General features: G+C 36.5%; 1 protein-coding gene across 1 annotated transcript in view; it reads left to right on the top strand.

Annotated features, from left to right (window-relative positions):
• Positions 1-13,398, top strand: part of LOC107743186 (39S ribosomal protein L13, mitochondrial-like) — an 18,421-nt gene extending 5,023 nt beyond the window's left edge. The window contains exons 4-7 of the mRNA XM_016556328.1: positions 1,467-1,527; positions 5,226-5,312; positions 5,783-5,904; positions 13,283-13,398. Of these exons, the coding sequence (XP_016411814.1) occupies positions 1,467-1,527; positions 5,226-5,312; positions 5,783-5,904; positions 13,283-13,307 (295 nt within the window). The 3' untranslated portion in view covers positions 13,308-13,398. The remainder of the gene's footprint in view (positions 1-1,466; positions 1,528-5,225; positions 5,313-5,782; positions 5,905-13,282) is intronic.
• Positions 13,399-13,770: the final 372 nt, after the last annotated feature.

A 13,770-nucleotide genomic window follows, 5' to 3' on the forward strand; every position in this document is an offset into this window, starting at 1 on the left:
AAAAACTTTTTCATTCCGTGTCGCCCCATCAAGCTCTCGCTGGATCTGCTCCTCTGCTATCAACGAGAGGAACGTCTGTACTTCCTCAACAGGGGGAACAGCCACTTTTTGGTTGTTAAAAAAGGTGCGCTTGTTCAAAACAGTTGCATTCGGTCCTTCGCTGGCTGTGCTGATTTAAATCTAGCGGTTCTGTTGTGTTTGTGTCGCAAGTTTAGTGACGCAGGTAGTGACGATTCTCTCCGGCCAATCCGTGATCAGCAGAGTTTACACGTCACGTTTTGGTAACGGTACGGTTAACTTGGAACCTCAACTGACGTGGTACTAAAAAAAGTAGCCATTAGTGGCTCCGTAGAATGCGTTATTTGTTTTCTGCGCCTTTCTGACTACAGCCACACCTCTAACCCAGGCGGGGGAGTTTGTGGTCCGCACAAAACTTTTATTTGACATCGTCCCAAGTTACTGTAACCATTATATGCTAGGCAAGTCTTTTTTTATACCATGCAAGTCTACAGTGTGCACGTGAGACAATGTGTTCTTCTGTTGTCTTTGACAGCTTTTAGGTGCGTTATTGGCAGCGCCACCCTCTGCGTCACCACCGTATCAGCACGGAAAACATTTTTTAAGACCATAATCGCACAACCTATTCGATATTCTATAATTAAATCAACTAATCGAATATTCGAAAATCGTGACCCATCCCTAATATATATACATAAGTATAATACATTTTGTAATAAAAATACATTTAATATTAATTTATTTATGTATATCTTTAGATATTTAAATCTGTTTACATTATTATTATTATTATTATTATCATTATTATTACTTCTTCCAAGTAATTGTTGAAGAAAACAGTAATAAAAATGCAGAATTAAAAAAAATAAATTAAGAGTAGATGTTATCTTTTTGTTTGGCGAATAGTAATTATTTTCTGTACTTATATATTAGTAGCATATAATGTCAGTATTTACTTGACAAAGAACCAATACTTTACACATTAAATTCCACTGTTGTAAAGCGTAATTTTTCCTCAGCAGGGAGTAATGTCAAGAGTTCAAGCTGAATGTGAAAATGTATCATGTACATGTCTTGTTCCCAGGTGATATTGGAGACCATGTGGTAGTCATGAACACCAGACACATCGCTTTCTCTGGAAATAAATGGGAACAGAAAGTGTATTCGTCTCACACTGGGTAAACAGAGCTCTCTCCTTCCACATTCTAGCTCAACTGAGGACAGAGAACATGCTTTTTATATTCTTTCATTTATGCCCTGCTCTCGGCTGTGTTTTCTTTGTGCTGACAAAGAGCAAAAACGAAAAAGGAAATCTGAGATCTGAACCACACGATTTACAATATGCATGGTGCATGTAATAGAAACAATATGCTGCTTTCCAAAAATGTTTAGAATGTGACTTATAGGTCTGATTTGGAAAACTAAAGACCTGCTTTTTCATCCCACAGCTACCCTGGTTCATTCAAACAGCTCACCGCAGCCCAAATGCACAAAAAAGACCCAACAGCTGTGAGTATCCTTCTCTAAATTTGGCTTTTGAACTGGACATTTCTCTGTGACAAATTCAATTTTGCAGTGATTTCTACAATAACAGCGTCCCCACGTCACTCACAACCTTGCCACTGGTTCAAACCTGTTCATAATTTGAGTCAAATTGCCTTGCACCTTGGAGGGAGGTGAAAATTGACTTCATTTATTAATTTATGTAAATGATGCCCAAATGTTTTTTTTAATAATTTCAGATAGTGGCAGTTGCAGAGCCAAATATTCCCTCACAATCAGCATGCCACACATTTGAATAATAAATGCAGCGCAGACCCCATATTGCCCAGTTCTCCATCATTCTTTCAGTGCTTATCTGTCTTACTATTTTCCCAGTCTGTCCTTCACCGAACTAAGAAATTGTTTTCTCTCTCAGCGTCAGAAAGATTTTAAAGTGCTCTTTCAAGGCTCAAACACCTCGACATTATTAAAGCAGCACTGCAGTCTTTCGTAGCCTGTCTGCTTCCAATATACACCTATACAAGTGTCACCTGTCGCTGACGCGCCTGGATTGAAAAACACTCGCAGCCTTTGCTGTGAATCACACACTCGTGTTTTTGGAGAATTACAAATACCAGGCAGCTCAGATAATAGAAACAGCTTTAAGTCTTCTCATTATATTCTTGTGTTGGATTAGGATGGCACTCGATGAAGCGGAAGTGCTATAGATATGGAATATATTAGAGGAAGAATCATTTTTTGTGTATGTGTGTGTGATGATATTCCAAGTCAGAACTGTGGTTATCGCACGTTTCTGACACATGCAGGTGATAAAAGTTATGTCTTGTGATAGTGTCATACTCCAGTATATTAGTTTATTTAAGAAAAAAAGCCTGAAATGAATAGAAAAATAATTTTTCACCACTGTGGGGGAAAAAAAACATTTGTACCCAATACATTTCTTAAAGGGATAGTTCACCCAAAAATGAAAATTCTGTTATCATTTACTCATCCTCAAGTTGTTCTAAACTTGTATGAGTTTCTTTCTTCTGTTGAGCACAAAAAAGATATTTTGAAGAATGTGATTAACTAAACAGTTGACTGTAGCCATTGACTTCCATACTTAGGAAATAAAAATACTATGGAAGTCAATGGCTACCGTCAACCTGAGGGTGAGTAAATGACAGAATTTTCATTTTTGGATGAACTATTGCTTTAAACTGGACTACATTAACTGCCGCTCTAAACCATGCTTTTAACCCAGGTAAAGAGAAGAGCTAGAGAAGAGCATTTCGTGAAATGTTAGACTATATACTATAATTATATTTTACTTAACCTGTTAGTGATGTCTTATTTAATTTATAATTTAGAAGTTAATTTAAAAACAGCATCGTGTGCAATTTACATGTTTGCATACAATTTTGTTGAGTGTTTATTGATATATTTAAAAATAAATAGCAATTAAATTTAAGTTTGGGCTCTGTTGTTAACTGTAACCGTATAATAATAATAATAATGTGAAAGGGCTCCCTATAGTTTAGAGCATAAGCTGAGGTAGATTTTTGTCCCTATAGAAAATTTTAATTATAATTGGATTTATTTAAAGAAATATAAACCACTGTTTAATTAAAAAAGAAAAAGTTTGCTGTACCAAAACCATACAGAACTGTGACGTCAAAACTGAGGTACATACTGAGCCGTCTTGTTTGTGTACCGTTACACCCCTACACATTTGTAATTTAGAAGTGGAATTAGAAGCACTTTTTACCCTGGGTTGTTTTTATACAGTCTATGGTTTTACCCCTGCCACAAAAAAATGCATATAAACAGTCGTCTTCTAGCAGTTGAGGGGAAAAAGTCAAATGATGACTGAAAATGAGTCAACTGGAGTGAAGAAGTGACCGTTTAATTACCTTTATAGTCAGAAAATGCAATTCAGGAAAAACTTTATAGTAAATTTGGCAATATATACTGTAACATGATGATGAGCAATGCTAGAGCCATTATAAAAACAGTACATGTAAGAACATTAAAAGTGTACAGTGTGATATGATTACCGAGGATAAATTGTTAGCCCAGGGTAAATTATGAACTGTGTGAAAGGTAAAGCAAGATAAACCATTACTCAATTTACCCGGGGTTTAGAATGATGAGTTCAAGTGTTTCTTTCTTTGTTCCACTTCATTTATAGTGAGATGCAGAGTGCATATCCCTACTCTCTCTACCGTTGTTCATCTCCTTAATGTAACCTTGACCGTTACGTTCCACAGTGACAGTCAGAGCCCATCCATAGTCAAGGCACGCAAGCTGCTGACCCTGCATGAGTTTTCTTCTGTGGGATGCAACTGAAGAAGTATAGTTCTGTGTAGATGCTGCACTGTGGCCCAGAAAAAGCCAGCTCAGATTCATCCTGTGCCGCCCTCCATCCTCTCCAGCATTCTGCTCATTCTCTGTCATTAACAAGATGAATGCTTGACTTGGGCTGAGTTATTCCAGTCGACGGGGGGATGTATCAGGGATAATTGTGGATAATGATCAGAGGAAGGTGACGGAGTGGTGAAGAGCGATCACCCCCTCAGACAGCTTTCATCCATCAAACATCTACCAGTCAGAGGAGAGAGAAAAAAAATCCCTGATTAATGTTCTGATGAAAGAATAATGGGGTTGGGTTGGTGTTTTGTGGATGGTTGGATGACGGGTCAAAAATGGACACTTGTGTATTCATGTGTTGTGGTGTAAGCAAAGGGACTGATATTTATTATTTAAATTGTTACCAGTGGAGTGACCGCATTTGCTTAGCATATATTTGAATTTTAAATTTGACAGGGGCATGATTGGCTTTTACTTTTTGGTTGTGTAATAATGTGATAATGTATCCACCCTTTTTATTCCAATGTAAATAATAATGATAAAACTATAAAAAAAAAAAAAACATTATTAAAGTTAAATTCATGTTGATCTTTAATTATAAATTAATTGAAATAATTGTAAAAAAAAAATGTAATCGTTATAATATTTTATACTATTACTTTTTACTGTGTTTTTGATCAGTAAAAAGCATATTAAAAGTTAGGATAGGGCAATATTTGGCTGAGAAACAACTATTTGAGAATCTGGAATCTGAGGGTGCAAAAAAATCAAAATATTGAGAAAATCGCCTTTAAAGTTGTCTTTAAAAGTACTTTGTCTTTAAAGTATTACTAATCAAAAATTAAGTTTTGATATATTTAGGACATTTTCAAAATATCTTCATGGAACATGATCTTTGCTTAATATCCTAGTGATTTTTGGCATAAAAGAAAAATCGATAATTTTGACCCATACAATGTATTGTTGGCTATTGCTACAAATATACCCATGTTGCTTATGACTGCTTTTGTGCTCCAGGGTCACATATATATCAAATTTTCCCAAGATATATGGTCCCCACACTGCAGACTTCCAATCAGATTTATGAGAGCTGAGTCACCGGCTCGGAGGCCATGGAGATATATACAGTATATATATATATATATATATATATATAGTATATACTATATGCGTGTATATATGTATATATGTATGGCTATAATAATATGTATAATTACTTTATTTGTTTAGGTTTTATTTATTTATTTTGAGAACGAAAAAGCAGAAATCGCTTCCCCTAAAAGTTTCCTTTAGAGAGACACTGACACAATTTTCTGGCCAAATCTCTGGCCTGTTTTTTTTTTTTTACTCCACAGATCATTAAACTGGCTGTGTACGGGATGCTTCCCAAAAACCTCACCAGAAGGACCATGATGCAACGGCTTCACCTCTTCACAGATGATGTAAGCTCTCCGTTGATGCTCTGATTTATGTTCATTGATGCGCTGTCCAAAGCTTGACATGTTTGGAAAGGAGAAATGTGTCAGTGTGCTTGATGAATGTTTCAGTAGAGGATGGGATGTATCCGATTAAGAAGCTACATAATACAGTACTACAGCTGCATAAAAAGTAAAATTACATGAAGGTAATACCCTACTGCGCAATCACGTCATAATTCATCCACATGAATCTATTCGATAAATAAATGTTTGAATACAAAATTATTTTTCGTATTATTATTTCTAGAAATCAGATGTGAATTTTCATTAATCGCCAACATTGTTCTGTGAGTTACGAAGTTACAGAACCCCAGTGGAAGGTTAGACAGGATCCAGTCAGACACCTGACTCTGATCACAGTTCTGCAGTAATGCTTTGTCACAGCAGTGTGTGTGCAATAATACAATAATACAAATCATTGTGTTCCATTTCAGGTTCTTCCTGAGGACATTCTGAAGAACCTGACAGAGGAGCTTCCTCAGCCCAGAGAGATTCCTCGCAAGCTCAGCGAGTACACACAGGAGGAGCGCGACGCTTTCCCCATGCTCTGGACCCCGTGAGTTTGTTTTTCCCTGTTTCTTTCTCTTTTTTTGTGGTCTTTCTTAGCCCCTTTGATCAGATTTAGAGCATAGCCGAGCTGTCGTCCTGTGCGGATGGTCTGCTGAGGGAGAGAGAGGGTGGCTGGCAGTGTGCTCGTAAAGAACTGATCTTTAATAATCCATCTTTGAAGCTGCACCTTTCTGGATGGCTGCTTTGCTGGTCCCCACACTGCAGACATCCAATCAGATTTATGAGAGCTGAGTCACCGGCTCGGAGGCCAGCCAATCACACACTGCCTGTGAGGTCACAGTGGGAAACTTTGCACACTCATTTTTTTCTAGCTACTTTTCTGATAATAAAGTGGACTGGCAGTTTATTTCCAACTTTTTTTGTGTGTTTTGTACCACCACAGCCCAATAAACAGGGTTAAAGTACCTTTTTTTTTTATTGACACTGGTATTATTTTGGTGTGTTATACGTAAATATTATGAAAACAAGAAATGTATACTTCTGTTCAGCAAGGATGCATTGTATTCATCAGTACAGTGGCATTAGATATTTATATTTTATAAAAGGTTTCTAGTTCAAATAAATGCGGTTCATATGATTCATCAAAAAATCACGTTTTTTTTTTTTTTTCAAATTAAGTAGCAGTACACGTTTCAACATTGATATTATAAAAGAAATGTTGAAAAGTAGAGCTCCAAATCAGCATATTAGAATGATTTCTGAAGGATCGTGAGTGATCGTGAGGAACTGTATTGTTGGCTGCTAAAAAAATCAGCTTTGCCATCACAGAAATAAATTACATTTTACATTGACATTTTATTACAATAGAAAAGAGTTATTGTAAACCGTAATAATATTTCACAATATTACCGTTTTACTGCATATATGATCAAATAAATGCAGCCTTGAGCATAAGAGACTTTTTTTGTCAAAAACATAAAAAAAAAACTTGCTGAACTCAAGCTTTTGAACAATAGTTCAATATATATTAATATATATATATATATATATATATACACAGTCAAAACAAAGTCTTAAAAAATCTCTAGATCAAGTACCCTCTGTGTTACACGTACTCGTGTCAAAAAGACTTGTTTTAGAGGTCAAGTGCTGTGAATGACATACATGCCTCCTGGGAGATACTTTTTCTGCCTTGTTTGGCGGCACACATGAGATCCTCCAAGACATTTCATATCACTTGAGATTGTTACCACTGCTGTACTGCTGTTAAACGCCTCATAAACCCTTTACATTTGTGCAGCTTGTCCCGCAACTATAGTCAATAATGTTTCCCATCCTGAGTATTTCATTGGCACAGCACATCTCCCCCTGGCCTATATTACTTCTGGACTTAAAGGGATAGTTCACCCAAAAATGAAAATGTGATGTTTATCTGCTTACCCCCAGGGCATCCAAGATGTAGGTGACTTTGTTTCTTCAGTAGAACACAAACGAAGATTTTTAACTCAAACCGTTGCAGTCTGTCAGTCTTATAATGGAAGTGAATGGGAATCACAGCTTTGAGAGTCAAAAAAACATACGCAAACAAAACCAATTGAGATTGTAGATAGAGTGTCAATAGTCCATTTGAGAGATAGGTGGAGGTAATGCACTTATAAGTCTGCGATCTGCCGTAAAGCAAGAAGAAGAAGAAGACGTGTCATGCGCCGGCTGTTGAGAACGCGCTCAGGACAGTTCAGACATTGTGGTGAATCGTTTCGTGTCTTTTCACATCAATGTATCGTCACGAGCCGCAGGGTTTCATTTGGTTTTGTTTGTGTATGTTTTTTTGACTCTCAAAGCCGTGATTCCCATTCACTTCCATTATAAGACTGACAGACTGCAACGGTTTGAGTTAAAAATCTCCGTTTGTGTTCTACTGAAGAAACAAAGTCACCTACATCTTGGATGCCCTGGGGGTAAGCAGATAAACATCACATTTTCATTTTTGGGTGAACTATCCCTTTAATAGACAAAAGTTGTGGCATAGAGCACTTTTTTTCCTAAAAAAAAAAACAATTCTCAGCATCCCAGCATTTTTAATGCAGGGTTTGTATTTGTTTTCCAAATTATAACATACGACTGATAAGGGCATTGCTCTTCCTGTGACCTATAATGAACCTTTCACTCTACAGGTGACTGATGAATTCATTAATCGATATCATACGAGTGTGGTCAGATGAATCTCAAGGTATGAAATTAAATGGCTTTATAGGTGCTGAGGAAGATATTGAAATTTGGAAAGTGCAGCATTACTGCGGGAGGTATAATACGAGTCAGAAGGTGTGGTGTGGCCTGGGGCTGCTGTGAGGAGCTTTCAACTGGCTCAAGGAGATTTACCCCCTCTCATATTCTGTAGATTTGATATTACTTTAGTGTTAAATCACTGAACGCTGAAAGGCAAGTGACACTCTTCCTCAGTTGGATTTAAAGGTAAGCAGTGTTACAGCATTTCAAAGGCAGTTTGTTGTGCCAAAAGATGTACATAGGAAATGTATATGTAGTTTTACTCGCTAAGGAAAGGCAGAGTGTGCTATTACTCTTCAAAGTGACTTGTTATTTTCACCTGGCAAAGGATGAGTGATGACAAAATGTTCAACTATATTCCCTTTTTGTTAGATACAGTCATTTGGTTCATTAAAGCACATTATTTGACAGTTAGCAGCTGTGTCTTTCTTTGGCATGAATGAAGACCTCTAACCACTAAAGCAGCTCTTTTGCCTTGGTTTGAGCAATAGCCAACTGCAAAATTCTTTTAAGAACACTATGGTACATGTGGGCAGTGGAGAACTTGAATCCTCATTTCTTCAGTCTGTTAAATATGTACATTACCTTGTCTTCAGTGTACAGTACTTCATGTAATTTCCAGTAATATAATCATAAACTACTGATTTAATTTTGGTTCTGATTCATCTTAAGAATCTTGGTTTCTTAGTAGTTCTGTTAACGAATCTACTAGTACTTTTCAGGAATAAATATTTGAAGAAAAATAAAGGAATCGAAGTCCATTGACTGTTTTAATAATTAGCTTAAATCAACTTGTTAAAAATGGTGTTTACACATATATTTAATGACTATTCGGAGTCTTTTTAAATTTGGCATAATGCAGTAGGCCTATACACATATACTAAACATTAGTAATATACAGTTTTTTTTATATATTTATATATAATTTACACATTCTCACAATTAGATGAAAGTTGTGTTTTGGTTGATTCACTGAAAAGAACCAGCTCATAAGAATCAGTTGTTCAGAAATCAGAATACCTATGATGCTTTTGATTCACTTGAAATGATTGACTCACAAGAATCAATTGTTCAGGATTCTAAATACAGTAGTTGATTTGGGTGCTTTTGATTCACTCATAAGAATCAATTATTCAAAAATCAGACTACACTAGTTGCTTTATCTGATTTTGTCATTGATAATCACCGTTGTGCTGTAAATTCTGTAACAGTGTTCCAGTGCCATTGAATATATATTGCTAGAAACTCTTTCATAGTAATTTTGGTAATTATGTTCCCAACCCTTATTATATATATGCAAATTAACGCGATTACTTGCATGATTGTGTAAGTCATTCACAAATGACTTTATACATTTATAAATTTACCAAAACCAAGGCTTTATGTCAGTGTTGGAGTTCATATGTCTTTTTTTTTTTTTGATAAGGCAAAGTGTCATGTGACGGACTGGTTTTCTCTAACTTGAGGTTGTGCCTCTAAAAGGGTCAGGCGTTGTTTCGATATCATTTATCCCACATTGTGTTTTCTAGTTGATCCAGTCCAGCCAGCTGGTATTTGAGATCAAAAGTATGTGTGGTTGTTCTTTGTGTGTTGGTTAGGTTGGGGTCGCTGTGTGATGCCCAGAGTTCATACTCCTCTCAAACAAACACTGAGGCAACCAACTGTGTCTATTTCTACCTATATGGCTGGTTTTGTTTGTTGTCCCCATTGTATTATTTCACACAAGCTGATTCCTCCTGAGGCGCCACATGGAGCGTGTAATTAAAATATATCTGCGGGAAGGAGATGACAATGTGATAATGAGACAGGCAGATCTCCTGTAATTAAATTGGAGTAAAGCAACGTGATGTTTGTTTGGTAACATTTGATTGGCTGATAAGCCGGCGAGTCAAAACATCTTTTTCCTCAACAGTCTGACCACAGCTGTAGTAAATATGAAATTCAAAAGATTGTAAATTTGACTTGCTTCAGCATTTAGAGCATTAACTGGCTGGCAGTTTGATGTGTCCCTAGGCTCAAAGATTTTGAGAGGCATTGCTTTATTTAATGTGGCTGAACCACAGCTCTTCCCTTCTGTGCCAAGAGATCTGAGAGTTTAACCTTATTTCACCCCTCATGCATCTCTCTTGCTCTCTCTCTCTCTGCATACACTGTCTTTTATGATTATAGAGCAATATGCAAATCTTTATAAATTAAACCATGTCATTTACATATGTCAGAATTAAATGCACAGCTGACGATGACTCAGGCATTTGATTTAAGTGTCATGTTGCGGTTTTTGTGTAAGTGCTTGTAAATGCCCGTTTACACCAAGAACAACAGCTATAGAAAGTTTGTTTTAAAATATAAAAAACAAAGTATACTTTGGCCTTGAGGTTTTTTAAAAGTTGAACCTTCTACTCGACACATGCATCTTAAAACATGGTGCTGATGTGCAAGACATGGCATAATTTAACAATTTAAAAGCAGTGTTGATTAGTGTGTGCAACAGTGGCTCTTCATTTACACAAAATTAGAGTCTAAACTAATATTACCGCTTGATTTTTTTTTGCAGCCAGTATTTCCTTCTGGAAATGTAAATCCGCTTGGTTTCATTCTCTGGTAGTAGAGTTGCTCTAATGAGAAACTTGGCTCCCAGCATGCAATTGGCTTTTTGGTCTATAGAGTTCAGTCAACAGTGAGATGTCGTCTGAAAATAATGAAAGCTTCCATTATTGTTGCACTCTTGGAAATGATTTAACTGCTGAATTAGTAGGTGGCATGGTAATGGCTAGTTTACATTAATTACAAGGACTTTCAATCTAACACGTTACAATAAGTTCAGCATGAAACTTAGTTTCTAATTGATTATTGATCATCTCCGCTGATCTGTTCAAGGTTGTGAATTTGTATGTATGTGTGCAACACGTCGTCTACCATAATCGTCAAAAAAACCTGATTGGTTAGTATCTGGCATCTGTAGGAGAAATACAACACATTCTTACAGACACAGAATGCCTGCAGTCATCTGAAATACCAGTAGCTGACATTTAGAATGTATTTATTAACTCAAACAGGTCCTTGTTTGAATCCCAATCTCCGGATTTGCTGAATTGCCCGTTGTTTTACCACAGTACAGCACAAATATGCCGTTTTGTATGTATGCCAGTGCCTCGACAGCACAAACGTGAGTCTGAGATATTTCAGATCTTTAGGTTTCTCAGACAGTGTTTGCCATGTATTATTTAAATACCCAGAAAAGCAATCCTCTCAGGTCTGTCTCTAAATGATGGAAATGTTTCAAGATTCTGAGATGTTAGATCAGTCTTGCCTTATTTTCATAGGTTAAATTTTAATTACATTTGTAGGACTTCGTTATTCATGTAACTCTGAACTGATAGTGTCTTGAAAAGATGCTTTTATTTACTCATCCTGGCTAATGTCTTAAATTTTGCAATGAATTTTAATGTAGTGTTTAATTTTTAAATGCATTTATCAGTAAAAATGTCTTATAATCACTTATGTATGTGAATGTAGGACATGAAAGTGGCAAATAATCATGTTAAAACAAACTTTTAACATCATGTTAAAACTGAAGGCTGGCAGGCTAGTAGTTAAGAGTGTGAAAGTACCAGACGGAACCTATTTATAAAATATCTTAAGTTATATATAGCCTAAATTCACAGACATATTCCTTAACTGCGAAATGCCCTTCAGTGTTGGACATGGTAATATCAGCAGTGATCAGATGCCATCCTGAGGCAGTGCTTATGATGGTGACAAGGTGACATTGTTGTCATGGTGATGGATGTGTCTCTGAGTGAGACCCTTAATGTGGGTCAGTGTCATTACTCTGCGGGCCCATGGGCCCCTGACCCCTCTGTCCCTCTTTGGGTCCGTCTCTGGCTGGACAGTGACAGGGTGTTGAATTTTTAACCTTGAGATGAAATTTCCTCAGTAGCAGATGGCATACCTACATGTGACATCATGGATACACCACTGTTCAAAGGTTTGGGGTCAGTAAGATTTTTTCAGTGTTTTTGCAAGTTTCTTTTACTCACCTAAACTACATTTATTTGACCACAAATACAGTGAAATTTGTAATATTGTGAAATTGTACAAATCCAAAGTTCTGGCATGAAACTCTAGATGGCGCAGTCTGATAGGTCTAACTCAATCTGACATAATGACATTATCACATGGCGCAGCTGATTGGTTCTTTTTGTATGAGCAGCCAATGAGCTCGCTGCTCAACATTCAAATGCTTGGCTAGTGCTTGCTGTAGCAGTTGCAGCACGCTTCAGAAACCCTCCACCTTCCCCAGCTCCACCTGTATAGATCTGCTATAGACCCAATGGATTCATGTATGCTATAGGGGGGTTATTTCCGAGAGTTGTCATGACCGAAATTAAAATAACTGTTTTCTATGTTAATGCATTTTAAAATGTAATGAATTCCTTTAATGTAGAAGCTGAATATTCAGGAGTCATTACTCCATTCTTCAGTGTCACATGATCCTTCAGAAATCATTCTTATATGTTGATTTGGTGCTGAAGAAACATTTCTTATTATTTTCAGTGTTCAAAACAGTTGTGCTGCTTAAAACTTCAATTTAAGATGTCCTTGGTGAATAAATGTATTCATTTCTTAAAGAAAAAAATACTGACTGCTTTTTACAGTTTCTGTCTATAACACTGAAGTTTTCATTAATTGTCATATAAATGAGAGGAAGCACTGTGGGATGTCATGTCAAATTATGCATTGTCTCCCTGCTGACAGTCTTAAATTACTCTTACATGAAGCAAGCACAATATTTTGATCTTTTATGCATACAATAAGGGTATAGTAATCTAAGCGGGGAAAGTTTTTAATTAAAATTTCATACCGGTGGAAACAAATCACTATATTCAGTGATTCATTTTTTTTTGCTTCCAGGTTCAAAGTTAGGGGTGCACCTGCGCAACTAACAGCTTTACAAAATTGCCTGCCCTCAGTTAACTGTGATAATGTATTTGTTGACTACAATTTGTTCAAATCAGTCTGGAAGGTTTAAGTTCCTGTTCTGTTTCATTGGTCATTAGCAACCATTTCAATCTTAAGAAGGCACAATAGTGTGCTTGAATACTGACTTCACTTTTCTGTCTATTGTATGTTCACAGGCCAGAAGACTACAGGATGAAATGACCATCATAAAGCAGTTTCCCAGATCTTGCATTTTAGTTTGTGACTTGGAAATGTTTGTCTTTTTTAAAATATATTGTTAATGTAAAATAAATGGTCTCAAAATTATAAAAATAAACAGTCCAATTTGTCAACTTATGGTTATGTTTTATATTTAAGCATAAACATATACCTAATAGAGATAATTTCTGGATAATGTGTATTTATCTAAACCTCAGCCAAGGTAGCGAGGTAGTCGGACAGTGTTTAGTCGTGACTGTGTAGTAAAAGAGCTCAGATTCATTGGCTTTTGCTTGTCCTGCAAATGGCTTTAGCAGCCTCTCTGAAGCCTGATCCAGCTCTAATTCAACTGCTGCGTCGGTCTTAATTAACTTCATATGGCTCTATAAGCCCTTTCTGATGCTACTTTGGCTTTTTGAAGTCTGCTTAACTCATTGTGTCGGGATGGAAACGAAACGCCCTTGTT

This window comes from Sinocyclocheilus rhinocerous, unplaced genomic scaffold, assembly GCF_001515625.1.
Source record: "Sinocyclocheilus rhinocerous isolate Xijiao unplaced genomic scaffold, SAMN03320098_v1.1 scaffold946, whole genome shotgun sequence".
Lineage (NCBI taxonomy): Eukaryota > Metazoa > Chordata > Actinopteri > Cypriniformes > Cyprinidae > Sinocyclocheilus > Sinocyclocheilus rhinocerous.